General features: G+C 46.7%; 1 protein-coding gene across 1 annotated transcript in view; it reads left to right on the top strand.

The window, feature by feature from the left end:
* Positions 1-21,672, top strand: part of CACNG4 (calcium voltage-gated channel auxiliary subunit gamma 4) — a 44,446-nt gene extending 22,774 nt beyond the window's left edge. Inside the window, exons 2-4 of the mRNA XM_063352056.1 lie at positions 10,782-10,865; positions 16,371-16,511; positions 17,325-21,672. Of these exons, the coding sequence (XP_063208126.1) occupies positions 10,782-10,865; positions 16,371-16,511; positions 17,325-17,863 (764 nt within the window). The 3' untranslated portion in view covers positions 17,864-21,672. The remainder of the gene's footprint in view (positions 1-10,781; positions 10,866-16,370; positions 16,512-17,324) is intronic.
* Positions 21,673-23,519: the final 1,847 nt, after the last annotated feature.

The raw sequence follows: 23,519 nt of genomic DNA, 5'->3' as shown, positions 1-23,519 counted from the left end.
ACATTCCCTGCTATTAGAGTAGACAACAATTCATTTTATGCAGCAAGGTAATTACGTGATGCCTTGTAAGCGTCTGCTACACCAAGAGGTCTCACAAGGAGCGTCAATAACATGAACCATTTTTCTACCGACTAGATGTGGAGGGTTTTTCCATTGCAGAAGCATCCTGTGCATGCTACCCCAAACATCCCCGAGGATTACCCAGGTTCTCATTCTGAAGAGGTGGTTCTATAATTTTAGACTGCTGTATGACAACTGCAAACCTTACCTGTGCTCAAATGAGGCTGTTTCAGGAACCTGAAAAAACAGTAATTTAAGAGGGTCTAGAAGTAGAAATTGAGAATGAGAAGGCAGCAAGTGTATGAAAGTTGAAGTGACAGAAGACACAGGGGACAAAGCATCACACACTGTACTGGGTATGTCTCATCTAGTTCAAGAACAGTGTTCGTTCCCCAGATGTGACCATGACTGTGTCTCAAATTATAAACTCAGTGGGGACTTTGAAGAGACATGAATGTCCGTTTCCTTAAATTTCCCCCCCCAGGTAGTGACAAGCCATGCTACAGGCTTTATAGACATGCTGCGATCATGAGAGGTGAAACCATCAGGCATTGGTTGATCACCATGTTAATGAGGGAGAACTGATGACTTACTGAAGTAAGAGAAACCAGATGGATAAAAACCAAACTATCCCTTAAGGGAAACTTGATTCCAATTGTGCCAACACAGGAAAAAAGCACAGTTTGACAACGCGAAAATAAACACGATTTGTCATTTTGCAGCATATGAACGCTTCATCAGACAAAATGACTATCTGTTCTCAAAATTGCATCCGGTAAAATTCGGCATTTCGGCCCTCTCATAATGATTGATGGACTGGCAGCAATCTGCCTGAATGAGCAGTCTTTGTGCCAGTGAATGTATGTCAGGGTCAAGAACACTGCGGGGGAAAAAAAGTGGATTTTGGTCCAAATGAAGATATATCTGAACCCTCGCTAGCATACAGGCCACCACAGCTTATTTCCCACTGCTCTCTGAGGTGTGGCCTGTGATGGGCACTGTGCAGTTACAGTTGTGAATAACAAGTCAGACTCCGACACATTTTCCCAAAAGTACTGTTGGTTACCAAGTACCTCTTCAAATTAAGGCATTTTGGACCAAAATGTAAGTGAGAGCTGAGAACTCGTTGGCGAATGGCTTTCAGTTCAAAGCTGTGTTGGGTGAAGATGCTCACCTAAGAACCCAACAGCAACTCAAGTGTTAGACCAATTGTAGCTAAGGTGGAAAAGCTGACTACAAAACTCAAATGGAGGTTTCTATCCAAGCTCCAAATTAATTTTAAAAGGGAGAGAACAACTATATCGGCCACCCAGAAACAGCTTTGGCAAAGCAGCAGCAGAGCAAAGTATGGAAATGAGTGGTGAGACAAACTTCTGGGCTGCCGGGATAAAGGACTGTGGCACGAGATGCAGGCCGAGACGAGGTGTGAAGGCAGAACACATAAGCGTGGGCCGTGGTGGTAGTTAGAAAAGCAGGCACAGAAAAGTGAGTTAACAACCCTGTGGCAACCAGAAATGTCAGCAGTCCCTTGGGACTGACCCGAGCATGGGAACGCTCGCCGTGGCGGGGCTAACTTAGCACTGACTTGAAGAAGTTCCTCAAGCAGCATCACCAACGTGGCCCCCAAAAAATCGTGTCATACCCAGCCTGAAGAATTGCCCCTCTTTCGCTGTGCAGGTGATTTAGAAAGTGCAAATGGAACATCAGGGCTGGAAGGATGTCAGCGTTTCTTCCTAGAAAACGGAGTCATTCCCTCTATAAGCTCCACAAAAAGGAGCAACAAAAAAGGACTAAGATAAGCCACAGAACCCCCTGGATTTTCCCCCACTTTGCCAACCAAGAAGCAGCAGAAGAGGACATGGATAATAAGGAGCAAATTGCAAGTGGTAGTAGGAAGACCATCAGCCATGCACAGAGCGGCTCCTGGGGATGCCCGAGCAGCGGTGGTGGAATGACGCCTCATGCTCTTTTGTCTGCTGTTTGGCTGAGGAAAAGCGGCTGGGAAAGGGATAGGAGCATTGCTGAATGACCTCCATCACAACTTCTGTGGCCAGGATGCTGGTTTATGAGAGGAACATTCAAAGAAAATGGAAATGAGGTAGCTCAAAACAACATGTAACATACAATCAACTCTTACGCGCTTTGCTGCTGCCCTGCATTTCCCTGGTGCTGTTGGTATTCACTGCTGTAGCACAAGGACACTTAGTACTTTTGGCAGCGGTTTTGTAATGACTGAAGAGGATTCAAAGGACAGCAGCCAGACACTGTGATGTGTTTTATGAGCTCCCAGATGTGCAGGTGAGGTGAATCTTCGGGAAATGAGTTTCGCTGCCACGGATTTTCTAACATCACTCAGGGTCTCAAATAAAATCTTATAATGGAACAAAAGGCTGTCATAGAATTTTGAAGTCGTCTTTGGCAAAGCATCTTTTCCGCATCTGTTCATTTCTTGCACAAGTGCACAACATCTTTGACGGTATTTGCCCAGCTGAACACAGAAGGTCGGCTGCTGAGGCCGTATGTGCCCACCTGAGTTAAAACTGACTGAGCCTCTGTAGGCACCTCCCTGGATGCCTTCTGGTGCAGGCAGTCCAGAATCTGGAGGTGCTTTACCAGGCTGTACAAAATAGCGTTCAGGTGTTACGTTGTGAGTTGCAGCATACTAAAATAATATTGCTCAAAGAGTATCATTTTTCGAGCCACAACTAGAAGCCACCACTCAACAGCAGACTTCTTTACCACCCGAGCAAGATGCGTCTTCTCCTGTGCGGCTACCTTCTTCGGGCAGCGGTGAGCATCCGCAGATCAGCTAAGGCACCGCGCCTGCGCCTCGGGAAACTCAAGAGTGTTAGAAGAGCAAAGGGTGGTCATGACATTAATGTCACACTGCCCGAGCGGGAACCTTGCTGGTCACTATTTACGGCTGTGAAATTGGCACTCAGCTCAGTGGAGATGGCTCTTCAGAAATGTGGGGCATGAGCTCCACTACAGTTTGAGACCACTGGAGAAAAAAGCAATGCAAGGAGTAGAGCAACACAACCTTTTTTCTGCGGGGAGACGGCGGGAGGAGCAGCTGTGAGCTGCCTCCAGCTCCAACAGAGAGGGCTTTGGATAGGCTTTGTAGAGGAGCACCGAGGAGAGGCTGCAGACAGCAAAAGGCAACTGGATCAGACACTGCCACAGGGCAGACAAGTCGGTGAAAGGGGATTATAGTATCCTGGAGTAAATACTTGAAAGTATTTACTCGTAGAAAGCGTGTGATAAATACAGAGGGGAGCATTAGCTACAACACGAAGGTAAGAGAAGTGGGGTGAGGTCAATGGTGGGACTGAGCACATCAATGAGAAGATAAACTGAGACCTGTTCCTAGAGAAAACGTGCTTTTGCCAGAGTTCAGGGGAATGGCAAGCGCTAAGAATAAAGGCCGGGGTGAGAGCAAGCACGGTCCCCTGCCAGCATCAGCTCATTTCCAAGCACGTGGGCAGAAGCAGCTGCGAGCTGCTCGGTGCACATCTCCTCCAGCGCCGCCGCCGGGGCGGTCCGAGCCCTCGCGAGGTGTTAAACACACCAGGAAGGTGTTTGGGGTTTGAAAACCTTAAAGAGGAGCAAGATGGAGCAGGCAGCAAAAGCAACCGGCAGTTATTCACGTGGCGGTGAGGGGATGGATGAAAAGCTCTGAGCAGCGGAGGGTCTGTAGGCAGCGGAGGGGGAGGACGGGAAAAGGGGGAAATTCATGTCACAGCAGAAGATAAGAAAATAAGAGACTCAAGGAGGAGTTTGCTTTGCCCACCAGACAATTGAAAATAGATCAAAAGAAGAACCCAAAGGGTTTGTTAGAGCTGACAGCTCCTAAGGAAGAAAGTGGGGCAAATTTCATACATTTCAACATTTTTAAATCATTTTCTTTTTGCCCAGGAAGTAGAGGGGGAGCAAGCAAAGGAGAAGACCAGATTCTGATATCGCTGTTGCTGGATGAGACAGGTTTGAGTCCACTGCACTGAAATCAGAATCTGGCGCCTAAGTGGGCAGTTCAGCTCCATTCAATGAGAAAAAAGTGAATCCTGAGTTATGGGATGAAAGAGAAGGAAAGGTCCAGCTGGGCAGGATGCTGGGCCATCTTGTCTAGACCGTGCTTTTGCCAAGACAGGCTGGATCTTTGAGGTCCCTTCCAACCTGGTATTCTATGATTTTAGGAGGAAAAATAGAAAATTATGTTTTCACCATCTCAACTTCTGTAGAGAAACATGGTTAACATTCAGGATAATTTCCTGAGTTGTAGACTCAGCTGAGATGAATTTCGTCTGGCCTGACCATGACACGCGCAGACAGCTCGTGCTGCTCAGCTGGTTTATGGTACCGTGCTACCCGCATTTATGGGAATGGACTGCTAATCTTTTTAGATCCTAAGCATCTTCTGAAAACAAGACCTCCCTTGGCAAAAGTATGACAATAAGCCCAGGTACTAGCAGTGCTCTTCATCAAATTCACCTTCAGGATGAAACAAAACTACAAACTGTCATATGGACAAGTATTTCCTGGACTGTCAGGACTCAAGAGGGTGTCAGACAGCATCTGTCTCAAAAACAACCTCTGCTTTGAAGGTTCCAGATTTGCGAGGCTGTCACAACAGCCAAACTTTTCTCAAAGGCAGACACCCAATAAACGGGCATTTAACCTCCCGAGGCTTTTTTCTCTGCTGGCTCCATCCTCAGTGGAGCTGAAGGCGGCATTACAGCAGCAAATTCATATGGGGTGTGTTTTGCACACAACCTGCATCAATACTTCATGATTTCTTTTATAATGACAGCATTAAACATCCTCTGGCAGAGGCTCACAGGATCTGTGCTCATTCAAGTAACTTAAGGACAGGCCTGTGAAATTCTCGGCAAACAGCAGGAGACAAATAATCAAACTCGGGACAATTTAACATGGAAAGTGCCAAGTTACAGAAAAATATCTAATGCTGTTCCTTGTGGCCTGAGTGGAGAGCTAAGGACCGTAATGGTCCCTGTTTGAGCGTCAGCACCACAAAGCGCGTTTTGAAAGTAAAAGGAGGAGCAGCACCCATTCTTCTTTTCAAGGGTTATTTTATGAGAGGGATGAAGAGAAAGGAAAGTTACCTCGGCAGCTGCATTCGCTGTTGTGTGTCGATCCAGTGAAGCAGGGGGGTTGTACTGGTGGATAATCAAAGAAATGAACACAGGGCACAGATAGATGCCACGCTTTAAATTTTGCGGAGAGGAACATTTTTTGGCATGTCTGCTCTTCTTTGCTCACTATTGCTCAAATCACGCTGCAGAGGGATTCAGAACTTGTCAGCAGAGAAGTCTTCCTAAGGAAAAAAATATAGAACTGTTTCTTTTCTCCCCTGGCAGAGTCCAGCGCTGACACGCTCTCACTCACTATAAATAGAGGTTCTCCACTGTTGTCCAAGGGAAGCGCAAAGCCATGCCGATAAGGAAACCCAGTCCCACATGGCACGCTCAGATGGACACTGTGTTCAGGCAACTTCTGTTACAACAGCCCCGCTCTGCCTGTCACGCTTTTCTTGTTGTCAGTGATGTTATCTGTCAGTCAGCCTTCTCTGTGCTGATATATTCAGAAAACTTGTCATTTAAAGATTCAGATATTCAAGCGTTGCAGGAAATTAGGCTAACGGTTGGCTCTGGAACTGAAGCACAGCATTTAATCACAGAATAGATGCAACAAGCAGAACCACCGGGCCAAATTTCCCATGGCTCCTTACTAATTGCCTTATTTTTAATACACAGTCAGCTCCTTGCAACTTTTATTCCCTGTATCTGCAAGCACTTGCTGTCAAATGATCTTGAAAATCATTTCCTTCCACGTCTTCAAACCATCCCAGAAGACCCACATTTGCCAGAAAGAACTCAGCTGGTAAGTGGGATTTTAGGCCGGACAATTACGGGGTGTATTTACCCGCCCGCAGGTAATTGCCGCAGCCATGCGACCCCTTCTGCAGCTGACATTCACAGCGCTCATTCCATCAGTATAACCCCCTGCAGGAGAAACCCTGCTTAATTCTATTAATAGTGTGCACGTGTGCGCACTCAGTATCTTTAGCTGCTCGAGAGCTACAAGAATGTGGCGTGTTGGCAGCGGAGAGCTCAATCCAAGGAGGTCGCAAATGTCTGGTGTCCCATGGGAATGCCAGAAAAGCTTCCTAATCAAGTCCCAAACCCGACGTTTTACTGCATGCTCTCACCAGCGAGAGCAGTCGAGAGGGCTGGAAGATGAAATAGTTAATTGAGCAATAGTTCTGCAGAAGCTGTTGATGGAGAAGGAGGCAGCGGCTCAACCCGTCTATCCTCATGTGTCTCCCACTGCTATCAGATATCGCCTCCCGTAAGCTTGTGCTCAGAGCAAGGAGACAAAAATTGCTATTGACAGAAGTACCCCGCAGACAGGGTCCTCTGCTGCAAAGCTGCTAGCGTCTTGCATGGTGGAAACCTATTTTAAATGACAACAGAACACTAATGTTATGGAAAGATCTTGGTTTATATAGTTTTCAGGATTAGGGGGGAGAAGAAAACAAAAGTACAGTTTGTCTTGACAAATACTGTCAGACATGCAAGTGCTCTGTCTTCCAGCGCTGATTTGTGCAAATGCTTCCAGGGCATCGGGGAATGTTGTCATTGATAAAATACTAACCACGGGAAATGGCCGTTCCAAAGACACGACTGAGGGAACGGCCAACAACGTGATCATGTAATGCATGGCCACAAACAAAGTTAATTAGCATTTGCATCATACAGCATTAACCAGCGCTCTCAGTCATCAAAAAATAAAACCCCAGTGACCAGTTCTGCAGTGGTACAGGCAGGATTATTAAAGCATTATTTGAGAAAGAGCAAGGAGAAGGTAGTACGTCATCAGAATTCGGGATCACGACTTTGATTTACTGTTGAAAACTCTATGTACTTTGAGATCTCAAACCCCAAAACAAAGCTTAATCTTCACTTAGGAACTACAGTTCCCTCCCTTATCACATTATCTGAGTACCTCACACTCTGATTATAGTTATCTGAACAACACTTAGAGAGATTGGGAAGAACTAACCTTGTCAGAGAAGCCCTTGAACACAGAGTAAAACCGAGTCACAAACAATTTTTAGTTTTTGAATGCCAGCTAAGTACACTGCAACCAGTGGGAAAAAAATGTTCTTGCACCATCAGCAACACTTCAGAAAATTTGCCTCTTCGTTATCATTAACCCAGATCCTGAAGTCTTGGCTCAAAATTCAGAACAAAGTTATTATTATGAGGAGAAAATGCATTATAATATTTGTATTTCTAAAAACATCATTTAAAACGTATCAGTAATCATTCAAAGAAAGGAGTAATACTTACAGCATCTCAGTGGGATATTATAGCTTACTCTCAAGAGGTATCCAGAAGTGCTGCTCAATATTTTAGTATCTGTGAGGCAGTGATTGCAGTTTATTTATCTCTCTCTAGTGGGTACAGCAGTAGAAGTTAAATATTCCATCTTCCTCTCCAAAGGATATAAGGGACTGTCTCCACATACTCAAGCAAAGACGAAAATCTCTCTTCCACGTCACATCCTGGCGTGGGAAAGGGCCCCTGTGTGACTTCACTGAGCGTGGACCAGGGGCCACCTTTGTCTACACATTTCTTCAGAGCATCCTCTGTGAAGCCTTTGAGAGGAGCCTCGGGGAGTTCAGACCTGGTGCAGGTGCTGCGGGGTGGTTGTTCCTGAATTTAACTGAGGCGTTTCCTTTTCTGCCACATCTTCCATTTCATAGCTTTCATTCTTTTGCATTGCTTTAAATGCAGTGCACAGAGCTGGGTATTTCATCAGCTCTCAGTTGTGCTTTGTGTTTGTTTTCTGTGTTTCAGTCCAAGTCAGACTCTGCTGTTGTGCTTTTAAAGCTGACCACTGCTAGAATAGCTGCCACCCAGCTAGTTTTCATTTTTCCCAAATCTGAGTTTCAAAGTCCATCATTGTGAAAAAAAGGTATTGTTACATTTCCTAGCAAGACTTTGTTTCTGATACTTGGTGGATTAGAAGAGGCCTCGGTACCCTGTAGATCGCCAGGGTTCTTGATAGCGACTTCAAGCCTCACTGAGAGTTTAATGAGCTGCTGCTGAGTTATGTGACACCTGTTACGTTTATGGAAGAAATTTATCCAGTCTGCTGCTGTTATTAGCTATCCGGTACCACAGACACTGGAGAGGGCCCTGGACCAATGGCTGTGATCGGAACTACAGCAAAAATATCGGGAAGAATGTTTTGGGTTCCCAGGCGTTGATACAGGTCCAAATTTCACAGTCACTTGCTATGTCTATAAAATTTGTCCAGAATGACCGATCTCAGTACTCGTAAGAACTGGAAATAGAATGGAACTCTCAAGCACATCTAGAATTTTCTGTTTGGGGCTAATTAGCCTCTTTTTTTTCACCTCTGCTAGACTTGCTAATACTCTTTCATGTGAAAGGTTCCAGATATAAGCAGCAGGAAATGAAGGTCTCCAACCATACAAGAGGAAAAGCCCAGACGCTGCCGATACCAGCCCATCCCGCCCTGCTGAGGGGCTTCAGTCCTGCGGTGGAAGGGGTGGCTTCCTGTAAGAGAAACTTCTGCTGAGGGGCCCATTTCATTCAGAAGTTAAATAACATAAGGCCGTTTTACAGAGGCCAAAGCCCTCCATCAGTCCATCAGTGCTGCAAACACAAGAGGCTTGGGGAGCAATTCAGTCTCGCAGACTTCTTGTCTCTTAACTGAGTTTCTGGAAGTGGAACATTTATTTGGGCTGGTGCCCAGGTCCATGCTCTGTGAATGCGCGAGTTCACAAGGCAGCCTTCGGTAGACAGAGCTCTCTCCTTCATGCCTCTGCCTCTTCGCAGGAAGTTGTGTGAGCTTGGTTACCTGTGATACTTCCACTTTTATATCAGCTCTGGATAAATTCAACCAACTTACCTTAGAAGGTACTGGAGAAGTACATAACGGACTGAGAGATGGCCCCACCTCTGTACACACAAGAGCAGAGTTATTGAAACACCTATTTCATAGGAAATTAAGGTGAGAAGATTATTTAGATTTTTTTTTCCTTAATTAATAGGAGAGGATAAAAATCAGACTCTGAATGTGTTTCTTCTAAATTGGCACACCATAACGAAGAGGCTCAAAGAAATGACCATCCAGCCTCAGAGGCCCTGTTATGCTGGGAGTGAGTTAGTTTCATTGCATGAACTGCTGTAAAAATAAGCACTGGGATCTTTAAAATCTGGATTTTGGATTGCCTTGCTGCAGAGCCATCAGGAGCAACAAGCCAGCTGATGGCAGAGGCATGCATGGGCAAACACGCTTCGCAGGAGCAAGTCCCAGCTGAAGTGCCCTCCTCCGCCTGGCGGGCAGGATGGTTTTGTCACTTCCAGATGTGACGTGAGCCACTTACTTCTTGTTCACAGCCTTTGAAGTGCTGGGCAGAGAAAGCCTGAGCTGTTACCGCCATTGGAGTAGATACGTCATTTACTGGAAGAATTAAGTGCGCTGTAGTAGCAAACCTGCAGTTGACACTCACAGGGTGCAATTGAAATCCTCCGGATTAGTAATTCTTTTGAGGTCTTTGTAATCATTGGTAATAGGTAGTGAAATAAATCCACATTTATATCCTACAGACTGCAGCTGTGCTTCTGTTAAAGTAGTATTAAGTGATGGTTTTTAAATCCTTCTGCCAGCTCAAGCCGTAAGCACCGAAACTCCTGTGCAGAGGATAACTCAGCCTGCGTGATGTATGCTCCCGAGCACGAAAGGCTGGTTAATGAATAATGAAAGCACCAAGGCAGAATCGCACCTCGGGGCTTGGCTCCCGCAGTAGCTCTCTGGGGAGAGGTCCCTGCGCAGCGGCAGCCCCCGCTACTGCAGCTGGGACGGGATGTGGCTGTGGACAACCGGCACAGAAAACAATGCAAAACGCTAACGTAAAGCTTTACCCAGATGGACAAAGCGCTGAACCTCGTCTTGTTCAGTCGAGCGAAGGGTTCATCTGGACGACGCTGGCGTTGTTCCTTCAGGTATCAGGAGTGCGCGCTCGCGCCCTGACTGGCTGCACCGGCTCCCAGTTAACTAAACAAATACGCCGTTAAAAGCTGAACCAACCTTGGGGGGGACATATGGGTTTCAATTGCAGCAGGCAAAGATTTATGGACTTGTTTTCCGAGCCTAGAGAGTAATTGAAGAGGCGTCAGACAGTTCAGCTCTGATACGGGGAGCCAGCGCTTCCCCGGGGACGAGGCAGGAGGGGTGACGGGTGCTGGGTCGGCACTCGGCTTTGCTGCGGAGCCCCAGCCACAGAGCAGGGACCCAGAGTGACACTCGCTCTAGGAACAAAAAGGGGCTTTGCAAACTCAGTGAGCTTGTAAGATAAGCACGGCGCTGATAAAGCAAAGCACAGAGAGATTAAAAAAACTCAGGAGAGCGATATTAGTGGCAGACTGAAGAAAAGAGCCCAGGCATCCTGGCTCTCCCTTCCTTCAGCTAGGACTCAGCCCAATCTGCCCAAAATTCTTGACCTTAGAGATGGTTTCTTGATGGCATTAAAAAAATCAGTGATCAACGCTACAGGAGAATAATTTACTTGTACAGCCTGGGAGGAAAAGGAAATAAAACAGAGCTGGCAGAAGTGCCTTTAACTGGTTCTATTCCTTATGTTTTACGTTTGCTTTGTTTTCATTTAGGAATCTACAAAGGACATTGCTTCCGAATCAACCACTTCCCTGAAGACAACGACTACGACCATGACAGCTCAGAATACCTTCTCCGTAAGTGGAAAGTAACACCTGGTGCACAGGGTTAACAGACGTGGCCGGAGAGGCGTCCCTGGGTTTCTCTTCTGTAGAGTCCGAGTCTTACTCATTGCAAGACACGGGCCCAAACCTGGTGGCACAGAGCAGCGGGGACATGTGTCCAGTTCACGCTGCAGCTGCCACAACCGTGACCCTCGGGGACCCCCCATTTCAAGGGTTTCCTTCACCCAGGGGAACGCACGTGATTGTGGGGCCCATTCTCTAAACATTATATGGAAATTGTTCAAATGAAAACGACAGCTGTCATTCCCAAATTGGCAAGGGTATTTTACAGAGGGAGTATTTCTCTGATTAGTGTATCAAAAGAGGTGTGAGGAGTGGGTTTCAGCTCATGCGAAAGCTTTTGCTAATGCTTAAACCCAACCCCTGTGCAAGCCTGGTCCTTTGCAGCTGCTGAGCGACCTCCCCCTGCAGTGAAATTACTGCATTGTAGGAAGGAAGCTGAAATTTCTGCAGCTAAAAGCGCAATCTTGGCATGAACACAGGCTGTGGGTCCCCTGCATGGACAGCCAGCCATTGCCATTGCCATTGCCGCTCCGTGCTGGGGCGTAATCCCGCACAGAAGTAATTTCATCCGCCAGCCTGGTGCTTGAAATACGGGAAATTGTTTCATCTCTTCGGACGACCGTTTGCTCAGCTGATGGTCTTGGAACCTGAGTGTGAACCTTCATGAATCCTGCAAAGTCGGCGTTAGACTCCCCCCTCCCCCGAGGACGCCTTGCCTAGTTTTCCTTTGGAACAAAAGAGCTGACCCGCCAGGCTGGGGGCGATGCCCGTTACCAGAGGAAGGGGCTGCAGTTCACAAGGTGTTGGGAGAGCTTCAGGGAGCGGTGAGTGACGCTGCTGCCTGATACACCCGGCAAGGCAAAACACTCCTCGATTGTATGCTATTAATTACCTGAAACTCCACTTGGAGAGCCACCCTGCCCTTCTGCTCGCCCGTGGGAAACACTTTCTGGTTGCTAAGACAAGAAGAAAAAATAAAAATCTCCGAAAAGTACACTTTACCAGAAAACCCAGATTTTTTTTCATCTTGACTCTTGCCAACTTAGATCAGTCGTGGCGCTTGGGTGACATGATTTCGGCGCTCAGGCGAAGGCCGACTATCACTGTGAGCACGGCCGCATTTATCTTTCATACAAAGCTTTGGAACTAATGTTAAATTGATGCAAAGTCAGCTTTAAGGAAAGAAACATCACTAGTAAAAGGACTGTAAAGGAAAGAAGAATTAAGTAGCATCTTGATGAAAATGTACGATGCCTTCATTATTTGGAGAAAAGCTAGAACTGGGAAAAACAGTCTACAGCTCCGCTGTAAGACATGAGATTAGTGAATTGTTTGTAAGTTTACTTGTGACGGGTGTTCCCTAAAAGCTGTTTTCCAAAGTGACTAAGTACAGACCTTAAAAACAAGTCAGTCCAAGCCTTTACGCCTTCTCCAAGATCGGGCCTCAGCGGCTCCCCGGAGCTCGTCCTCGCGTGCTGCGCGCAGGTCACAGGGCTCCTCTGCTTCAACTTTTACGAGAAAAACTGCAGCTCCACTTAAAATGCGTGTGGTTGATTTAGAGATTACTGAAAGGTTATGTAGCTAAATCCAGAAGCAATGAGCTCATACGTATATGTAATAGGGATCAGGTCATTGTCTAACTAGACACAGACGAGGGGATCTTTGCATCCTGTTTCAAAGGAGACGCGAGAGCTTCCGTCCCGTGTTTGCCCTCTGTGAAACACCTTTGCAATCTGCTGTCTCCGTATCGTTCACCGTGCTTCGTAGCCGTTTCTTGGCAGAAGTCTCCTGGAGTGCCACGTTGGGGGTAACCCTTATTTCTCCAGTCTGGCTTAGACGAAGGTACCAACGCCGTGTGCATCTTGTGTGCATGAGGGGTCTCAGCCTGCTCCACGGTGAACAATATAATATAGAATCACAGACTGGTTTGGGTGGGAAGGGACCTTAAAGCCCCCCCAGTGCCACCCCCTGCCCTGGGCAGGGACACCTCCCACCAGCCCAGGTTGCTCCAAGCCCCGGCCAACCTGGCCTTGAACCCCTCCAGGGATGGGGCAGCCACAGCTTCTCTGGGCACCCTGGGCCAGGGGCTCACCCCCCTCACAGTGGAAAATTTCTTCCTGAGATCTAGTCTAAATCCGCCCTCTTTCAGTTTAAAACCATCGCCCCTTGTCCTGTGGCTCCCCTCCCTGATAGAGTCCCTCCCCGGCTTTCCTGGAGCCCCCTTTATAGGTTTGAGATGAATGTAAACATTATGGTTGTAGCAGAATTGTGCCCCGGTCCAAAACCCTATTGAAATCAGTGAAAAAATGACTGATTTTAGGAGACTTTCATCCTGGGTGTGGGTAGGAGCAGGAGTTTGGATTTTGCCCTTCGGCATTCAGGCTGCTCGCTGCAAAAGCAAGTGAACGACAGCCCCAGTGACAACTGACACGTGCACAGGAGCTCAGACAAGACCCCTCCTGTTCAGCCTTCCCTATGACAACACATGCCAGCCTGTCTGCTTAAATAAAAAAAAAAAAAAAAAAAATCCCCTTCACATGGCTGTGCAGAGCTCCAGCAAGTGGCAGAGGCATCGCTGCCACGCACAGAGAGCCCGAGCGGTCCCCGGGGCTGCTGCGAGCATCCCCCAACCGCACGCGTGTGCTCCGGCTTCCCTCCTCTCCTGCGTTTCCACAGGCACACGGAAACCAACCTGCTCCCTCCCAGCGCCGCAGGAAGCACCCGCACCTCTCCCTCCGCAGAAGAGGGGGTTTCGGCCATGCTCACCGTCCCCACACGCGTGAGGACACCAGAGCTCTGCGGCCGTGAGGAGGGGGACTGAGGACCCTGCACCAGGGGCACGTCTACGCTTTCACACACTTCTTCCCTGCGTGCTATAGCATCCGCGCTGTATATCCATTCTCTGCATGCTGTAGCATCCCCACTTTATATCCGTTCCCTGCATGCCGCAGCATCCCCGCTGCATACCCATTCCCTGCATGCTATAGCACCCATGCATCGCATCCCAATTTTAAAGCCGGTTGCTTGGCTCCTGCCTTTGGGAGGAGAATAAAAGCGCTCCACCGAAGGAGGTGTCACAACACATAGCGGTGAAGAACAGCCGATGCAAACAGACAGGACAGTAAACAAGGAAAAGGAAAAAAAAAAAAAGCAGGGGAGAAAGCAGAAACCAGATTGCCTTAATGTTTTTGGATGTGCTGTCATTTTATTACCCGTATTGGGAGATATATGTAAAATCTGCATGCTACCTATGAGCATTCCTTTAAATTTCAGAGCTAAAAGTACTCGTTGTAGGAAAAAATATTCTGTAGGGCTTTACAGGAAGAACACCACTGTTTGTTTAGTTTCTCTTCACATTAATTACCTAATATAGAAAAATTATCTCTGGAGATTATTGCTACAAGTAGAACAACCCACCCCCTACATTTGGCATGTCTGGCAAGTTCCTTCTGAGGATGTCACTGAACCATTTTAGGAAAGCTCTTTGATTTAATTGAAATCATTATAAACAGCATGACCATGAAATACAGGAAACAACGACCAGAAAGGGTGGGCCACAGTAGATTTTAAGCCCGTGCTGCCTTTTGCCAAGACAAAACCAGACAGACAGTGATTTGGGGCACCTTCATCTCCTGCAGCAGAGACTGACATTGAATCTTCTTCTAATAACTGACTCTGAAAACTGACCCAAAAGTCGAAGTGCTGTTCCTTCGTATCACACACGTGGGGATACACCCGGGACAACGGAGCGGGCTCTCGGCACTCAACAGGCTTTGATTAGAGACCTTACACCCTCCTTACTTGGATTTGCCAATTATTGCAAGGCACTGTCTGAATAGTAATGCGTCCGACTGAACTGGGCTTAGAGCCGGTTAGAAAATAGCCCGTCTGTAAAGGACGCGCGCAGTGGCGCTGCCGGTTCTGGTAGGAGACGGACTTTCCTCGCTGTTGCGAGGCATAAGGCATTGCGATCGATACAGGCATAAGCTTCCCAGGCAGGGACTGTCTTTTTCATTTGATGTTTGCACCACCCTAACGAGGGCTGGGCCCGTAGCTGGGGCTCCTGGGGGCTTTGCGGCGCGCACAAAAGCAATGCTGTTATTAAATGCCCGGCCCTGTCCCTCTTGCAGTCAGCGGGAGTTTTGCCACCAGTTACCAGGGGAATCGTTAGGAAGCAATTCACGGAATTGGGAACGCCATGGCCATCAAAAGTAAAATGAGAAAGCATCAGCTGTAACATCTGGCCGTTTCTCCTCGGGAAACGGGCGCCGCTCGCTGTGCGTGTCAGCCAGGAAGATGGCACCCGGGAGAGCCACGTCGCTAACGGCACCGCATCAGCAGAGCGGTCCAGATGGCGGCTTTATCCTCTCCGCGCGCGCAGCCCCGGGGGTCCCCATGTCCTCCCGGTGCGCTGTGGGGCTTCCACCCCTCCGTGACAGCAGCCTCTGACCCCCCAGCCACCGTGGGCATCCCCACGCCCCGGTACCTGCCGGGACTCCCCGTGCGCCTTTGCCTTTCCACAGTCCCCAGCTTTGGGACGATCCTGTTTTCCACAGCAGTATTCAGCATCTTAACTCCCCTTCTTGCAAAAAATCCTCTCTCTGTAACAACAGAACTCACTCTGCCTTCCAGGAACGCCTACCGGGTTCTGCCCCTTTGGTTTTTACAGTACAGACTTCTCTCTTCTTGTGCCTGTTTATTCTTTCTCATCCCTTTTGTTCCCTCCCTGCCGCTTCCTTTTCAATTGCTGCTTAGTCTTGTAGTGACACGACTTTGAAAGCTGGCTTGTTTTTAATTTTTTTCAGGGACTTTATAGCCCATCCCGGTGAATGGACTGAAGCATATAGAATTTTAAATTACTCTACTTAGCTGTCAGGAAACTAAACACAAACATCTGAGACACACTTGTTAAAGTATCTTCCTTAGAAATCGGAAAGGTTTCAATGTCCTTAATGCTCAACAAAAGAAAAAGGGGTTATTAGCTGTGCTCGCTGGTAACGCGAATGCTGCAGACTTCGAGAGCTGTAATTTTCTCACCTTCTGCGTGTACCAAGGAACAGATCCTGCTCAAGCCATCCCCAAACCTTGTAGGGTTCGTAGCCAGCTCATGAATCTTCCAGTGCCGCTCACTGTGTGGTGCCGGGTCTTACTGTCACTTACCTCGTGCTTTGTCACAAGTGTTCTGTACGTGGTGGCATCAGGTAATGGCCATAACGCTGGACTTCCTAGGAGAAAGCTCAGAAGATTTAAGCTACTCAGTTGAGAGTGTCTGTGACACGTTGGCCACCTGCCCGTGGCCTCAGCTCCCAAAAAACATGCCCAGAAATGCATCATCAATGATAATTCCAGCAAAAGCCGGGGGGGGTTGAGACTTTGTAATCTCCACACTCGCACCCGAGGCGGCGTCTGAAATGATTCCTGCCTGTCTTGGCTTTCTACCTGTCTCCCCTCCAGGCATCGTCCGTGCCTCCAGTGTGTTCCCCATCCTCAGCACAATACTGCTGCTGCTGGGAGGACTCTGTGTCGGAGCAGGAAGGATTTACAACAGCAAAAACAACATTATTCTCAGCGCTGGGATTCTCTTTGTTGCAGCAGGTATGTTCTCCTTAAATTGAGTCCTTAAGAAGTGCTGCCTTTTAAAACTGAAAACGACTGTTGGCAGCTCTCTCCCTGTACCTTTTCCTGGATCGAGGACACTGGACCCATTTCTTAAGACAAAACTATGTTTTTGAAGCTCTGCAATAAATATATTCCAGAAAAGCTTTTCGTTTTCCTGGAAAAGGAGGCTGAAGTCAGTAACAAGCAGGTTCTACACTATTTAAAATGTATTAAACGTTAGATGAATCAGGTGCCTCTTACATCCAGGGCCTTTTTCTTTTTTTTCTTTTATATGATGGCAGAAAGTTTTCACCTGTGAGGGGTGAGACCGTTTTTCAAACTAGAAACATCTGAGAGAGTCAGGTACATTGTTAATAGCTTCCCCTGAAGCTCGGATTAAGCATGCTGCATTTAGATGAAAATTCAGCAAGGTGGAAGAGAACTTATCTTGATCAAGGTGAACAGATGCAGCCCTGAGCTCAAAATGCATTTTTATTATTATTCCGAATGTTAGAATCCCACTAACAATATTAGCGAGCTCCCATAAGCTCCTTCTTTCCCACCGTGACAAAGAGATGGGGACAAATCCTGCTGAATATTTTGGGATCCATGCAAGCATATGTGACCCTGATGTGGGTCTCCTCTTTGTTTTTCAAGAACAAATTAAATCTTGAGATAAATGAAAGAGTAAATAAATGTAATAAAATTTCCTGCTCATAATCCTTTAACTGTACAGGTCCCGAAAGTAACGTGGCTTGAATTTTCTCTTCCCAGCCACATAACAGCTGATTTATGTTTTTCTCTCTCTAGGACTAAGTAATATCATAGGGATCATTGTCTACATATCAAGCAATGCGGGTGACCCAAGCGACAAGCGAGATGAGGACAAAAAGAACCATTACAACTATGGTTGGTCTTTTTATTTTGGAGCCTTGTCTTTTATTGTGGCCGAAACCATAGGTGTTCTGGCTGTGAACATTTATATTGAGAAGAACAAAGAGCTGAGGTTTAAGACCAAGAGGGAATTCCTTAAGACTTCTTCCAGTTCTCCTTATGCCAGGATGCCCAGTTATAGGTACAGGAGGCGGAGGTCCAGATCCAGTTCTCGATCTACAGAGCCTTCTCCATCTAGAGACATTTCTCCAGTTGGCATGAAGATAGCAAGCACCATTCCCATGAACGAAATTTCCATGTACACTCTTTCCAGAGAGCCTTTGAAGGTTACAACGGCTGCCAGCTACAACGCAGACCAAGAAGCCAGTTTTCTGCAGGTTCACAACTTCCTTCAGAAGGAGTTTAAGGAAGGACTCCATGTCAACATGGTCAACAGGAGAACAACGCCTGTTTGAAGTACCTTCCTTCCTCGCGCTTTTTGAAGAAATACTGAAACAGAATGGATACTGTCATGAACGAGAAGGAGCGATGTTAAAATACCCTCTCACCTCTTTAATTGTGGCGTGTGTGGAGATCTTCTGGACCAACATAAAGATATTACATGCTCGTAGCTTTTTCTGAAGCTATTTGAAGTTTGTTTCTTTCAGTTCTTGGTGTCATGAGATGAAGGCGGTTCATGTTCCTGCACTTTTGTAGTGTGTACAAAGCCTTGGAGAAACTGCAAAGGAGTTGCCACTGGTGTGTTTTAAAGGATTACAGAAAAAATTGTTGTATGACTTTTTTTTCTCTAAAATTGAGATCCCTTAATACAAACTTGCAAATATAATTTATAACCAAGCCCAAGGATGAATACGAACTACTCTTCAAGTGAGAGACTTTCCTTTGACACAGCATAAGCTTTGCCTCTTTCAAAAAAAAAAAAAAAAGAAAAGAAAAAAAAAGAAAAAAAGAAAATATTTTTGAAGGCAACACTGAAACTGACCTGTGCTACTGAAACCGTAGAGCACCCACGGACTGAGCATTGCAGACTCCCCGATGGGGTGGTAAGGGGGTCTCCCATCTCTGGGTGTAAGGCGTCCCTCCGGGCAGCGCAGGTCGGGGAGAAGAGGGTGGGTGCATCTTGAAACACCTAGAAAGGGAAGGATTAAAATAGGTGGGACTTGAGCATATTTGCAAATATCATTTCTTGCCTAACATTTAGAAAACTTGAATTCTCATTTCGACTAGCCCTAGTGCCTGATCCGGCGAGGTGCTGAGTGCTGTCTGTCAGGAGCCCCTGTAGACTACTTAGAGCAGGAGCGAGAAGCAGAGCTGAGCCGGGGTGGCCCAGGCAGGCGAAGCCGCCGGTTCCCTGCGACTGCATTCCTGTTTTCCTTACTGCTTCACAAGTGCAACACTAACGCTACTGGAAACTAAGATATCTAAGCAATGTGCGTAAGAAAACGAGAAGCTAATACGTTCGGACTAGCAAAACTTCCTGCAGCAATGGGAACTGAGTGTTAACAGAACGGATGACAACTTTGTATTTTTTAAAATAGAACAAAAATAATCACCGTTTATGAGATATTTATTAAACTCTTTTTATTATGAATAAGTGCCGCATGGTGCAAGGTATAGTTGCTTTTAGATGGAAATGATGGTTCGACCTAATTTAATTTATTTTGTAATGATGAATCTACTTGCGTGCAGAGAGCCCACAGAAAACTCTATGCATCACCTAAGGGGGGAACTAGTTTGTACCCTTTGCTTCTGTATGTTTCTAAAAAAGCCTGAATTATTTTTTTTCTTTTAAATTCCTGCTTTCATTTTTTACTCTTAGGCTTGGAATCTCAACGCTCAAGGGCCTGACTCAAAGGTAGTTTAATTTAATTGTACTCATGTTGATTTTAGCGACCACTCGACCAAGCCATATGAGAATGAGGTACCCGGTTGCCCTTGGATGAATTAGGTGCAGTGAGAGAGGAGCATCTAATTCCTGTAGGTTCCTTTGAGTATACCTGTCGTCTTTGTCCAGAAAATCTCTGCTACCAGAAGACTAGAGAAGCGGTGAGAAGAAAAAAACAAATCGTGATTTGGAAATCTTGGCTCACTGGTGGTGGGAGATCTCAACCAAACTGTTAAAACCTCTTTAAGTCTTAATTTATCTTGTGACGGCCACAGCATCGGTGGCTCAGTGGTGGTTTGGACACGAGGCTTTCAGCTAGTGGAACCAAGTTCTCCAGGATAACCCTGGAGGAGCTGCCTTAACATCCCAAAAAGCAAGTTGAACCCCCTCTCCCCCCCCAAGTAGACCCCGCCTACGCCTCTCTCCTTGCAAGAACCAAGACACAATTCTCATTTTTAAGCTAAAGTCTTCCCCTAGTCGCTGTTGAGCTCTGCTTAGCCCTCAGCCTGGCAGAGCGACATCGTTATTTTGGCAGAGGTGGGTTGGAGCCTTCATCCCTGCTTATTAAGAGTTTCCATTCAGGTTAAAACTCTGCTGGGAACCTTTTTCAATCTTCTGAACTCTGAGAGCTAAAGCAGGTGGAGTGATGGGAACGCTTTAAAAGTAGAAAATGTTGTGCTACTTTCTGTATCAACACACTATGGAGAAAGATATTACACAAGCTTTTTAAAAAAAAATCAGAGGCAGACAAGAAAACTTTTTTTACCTACTTTTCGGCTAGGACAACATAAAAGAGTTCTAAAATTATTAAAGTTCTTGATGAAAGCTTTTTTTTACAAGAATCTTTATGCTTTCAAACAATAAATTATTTCCTACTTTTTGAGACTTCGTAATATTAAAATACTTTGATTAGCTATGATAGAAGTAGAAGTTTGCAATGAAAAAAAACCAACCTTCTGTCTCATTAGTGTGTCATACTAAGTGCTAATTAATTTACATCTAATTATAGTCGATGTATTTTTCAAGTGCAATTTCCCAGAACTATTTGTTTCCCACTGTGTTAATAAACTAATAGTTAGAAATAAGTCCTCATCCATGTTTACTGTAATTAAGAATAAAACCGTTCCCTTTAAAACCAGGCGTTAGATATAGGCTGTTTTTCTAAACTCATGTACATTGAACTGGAAGTCGACAGTGTGAGGTTTGCTTCGCGCGTTGGTTTTGTTCTTTTAATCGTCCTTCTCCAGTGAATGTGTTTAAAACCAACCATCTGGTTCCAGCCAAAGTCCAAAGCTTTCCTAGAGCCCAGCTCATACCTGCAGAGGCACGTGCAGTCTTTTTACGCCACGTCGGCAAAAAAAAAAGTCTTGCCAAGCGTTTCAAGATGTTCCTCTTGGCCAGAGCCTCCTCCCCCGGCGCAGGGCTGGGTTCAGCAGCCCTCCGAGCGCGATGCCCTGCTTCGGCCCGAGCCAGAGCATCTGCTCCTTCTCCAGCAGGCACCTCGGGAACGCGGGGCTGGAGCAGGGAAGTATTCACGGGATGCTCACGGGATACGGGGTCTGGACAGGGAACAAAGATACAGGGAGATAAGAGAGACCGGAGCTTTCGTCCTGTAGGAGAATGGGGGCTGTGATTTAACATTCACGCTCTACGTCGAATTTCAGTGGAATCATTTGTTCAACCAAAGCAGGAAAAATGTGGTTTCTTTTGAAAATTTCAGTTTAAAATATCCTCCAAAGATCAGTCATTTCCTGTGAAAAACTTTGATTCTGACAAAACTGAAAAATTCGCGGCATTCCTGCCCATGAACAATGTCTTGCTCCATGGCTGATCTATCTGAACAGAATTAGATTGTGCTCGGACTTTGAAACCACTCAGTAATAGCTCAAAAAATAAATAATAAATCATTTGTTCTTCCACATCTCCGTGGTTTCCCTGGACAGCACTGAACACAAATTAGCCCCCATTTCTCAATAAGGCCTGCAGATATCATCATCATATCATTAACAATAATCGGTCTTTTGGTATTATCCTATAACATACTGTAACAGCAGACCTGAAAAAAAAAGGCTATTGGATCAGATTCGATTTCCGAGAAACAAAGTTTCAGGTATATCGTCAGCACTCTCTTCCTAGTTTCTCATACACAATAGGAGTAAAACGAGAAATCACTTCATATGTCTGTACATCTAACAATAAACTATTTTTTATATTTCCTTTTTCCTTTCTGTATGGATCACATATCCACAAGGGCTAATATATCATGTCCCTTGAGGTTACATTTCTGTCTGCAGTTCTAAAGTGTTATTTCCACTGTGCTTCAGTTCTACTGGTATAATCACAACCATGTATAATGTACTTAATCCTTACTTTTTAAATAAACGGTTTTAAATGTATTCACTTTTGTGTGGAGAAAGGTATATGGATTTTTAACTTCCCGATTCTCTGAGCTGAGATTTCTGTGTTTTATTTTTACACATTTCTACCTATTTTGATTGCAGCCGGGGGTGTTACTGGAAGCCAGTACATGAGAGAAAAAAAATATTCTTGTGGCCCTGCAGACCGCGAAATCTCCAAGATAAGCTACCTTCATACCTTCACAACATTTCCAGGCATTTGGGCAGGAAACTAAGAAAAACCTTCTTATCTCCAGCTTGAACTTGGCCCGTATGAGCCACACTCTGGTTTAGGTGCCCGTTTTGAGGCCGGTGTGTTGGCCAGGGGCGCTGCAAATCACCATCAACACAAATAAGCCGGTGTCTTCTGAAGTCCTAGCCCCAAGCCCGTGCTTTGCCTCCACCTTTTGAGGTTTCGTGTGAACGCGCTCCCGAGCATCCTCCTCTCCCTGCTCTTGTCAGTTTTGCCTGAAGAAAGCTCGACCCTGCGTGCCGAAGCTCCACGGAAGCCTTGCGCTGATCACCACCGAGAAACCCCAGCAGCAGGAGCGGCACCGACTGCTCAGCAGCCTCTCGCCGCTCCCAGACGTCCCAAACCATCCCTGGATCAAAGACAATATTCCTCCTTCAAATGCCTCCTCTAACTTTACCTTCCCTTGCCTCCAGATTGTCTGTAAAGATGAAGACTGCCAGCGTATCTCTACCCGCCTGCCTCTCCCCGTACGTACGATCAATTGGCCCGTCCGGAGGGAGGCAGGAGATTCATCTTTTGAAATGCCTCCGACACCCGGCAGCGAAGCCATTTGAAGTTCAAGCCCAAAGCCGGTTCCCTTGAACTAAAATAAATAAAGGCTCTTCCCGCATAGCCGAGCAATTCTGTGGGTAAATAGCCGCAGCGTGTGGCTGCCCTGCTGTGAACAGGCATGTATCAAGAAGTGATGTTGTTTGAGGGGGAAGCAAAGACAGAGTCTTTAAGGCTTTGGAATGTGGAAAAAGAGTCCAGTGAGGAGGGTGTGGCATTTCCTTGGAATGAGAAAGCTCACGAACATGGGAGGTGCCGAAAATAAAAGGAATGAGGAGTGTTCTGCACCTGTCTGCGAAACGGCTCATCTTACAGCCGCCGCCGCCTTTCTTCAACAGAGCTGGAGGGATCGCTTACCGAAACGGCACACCCGGTCGGTATTTTAAGAGACCAGAGCCACGGCTCAGACGTGCGGGCAGCGGGGGACGGCCGGCCCCACTGCGCTGCGAGGGCTGCACAGAGGCTGGGCTGTGTCTGGCGGTGCGGGGTCACATCTCCTGCTTCATGCCCATGGGAGTCTATTTAAAAAAAAAATTTAAAAAAACCAACCAAAACACACGCACATTTTAGCTCTTGCCTTCAGTGATGGCAGGATTTCAGCCCCAAAGTTATGGAGTTTTTGGAGGGTGCCGTTGGCGGCACTGCCGGGTACCAGCTATGCAGAGCCGGCCGTGCCCCGAGGTCTCACCGCACGGGGCAAAGCAGGCTCAGGAGCTCCGGTGGTGTTGCTGAGGGGCTCCCGTTTGAAGAAAGCCGTTTGCTTGGAGCTGGGAGCAGACCAGGCGCCATCTCCTCCGCCCTGGGTTGTTCTCCCCTGGGAAAGGTCTTCTGCAGAACGTCGCTCTGCAAGGAGGGAACTGCAGAATTTGGTTAATCTGGTTGCGGCAAATTCTGAGGCTGGTCTGGAAGAAATACAGAAAAGTGCAAGTGCTGGGGAGCGGAGCCGAGCCAACACCTCAACACCTCTGCTGGGGAACAAGTAAGGCAATAGTTGGTCTTGAGACACCTCCTTCAGCATTTTCTCCAGT

Source organism: Chroicocephalus ridibundus, chromosome 14 (assembly GCF_963924245.1).
Source record: "Chroicocephalus ridibundus chromosome 14, bChrRid1.1, whole genome shotgun sequence".
NCBI classification, from domain to species: Eukaryota; Metazoa; Chordata; class Aves; order Charadriiformes; family Laridae; genus Chroicocephalus; species Chroicocephalus ridibundus.
Note: the sequence above shows the minus strand (reverse complement) of the source record. Positions and strands in the feature narration are given on the sequence as shown.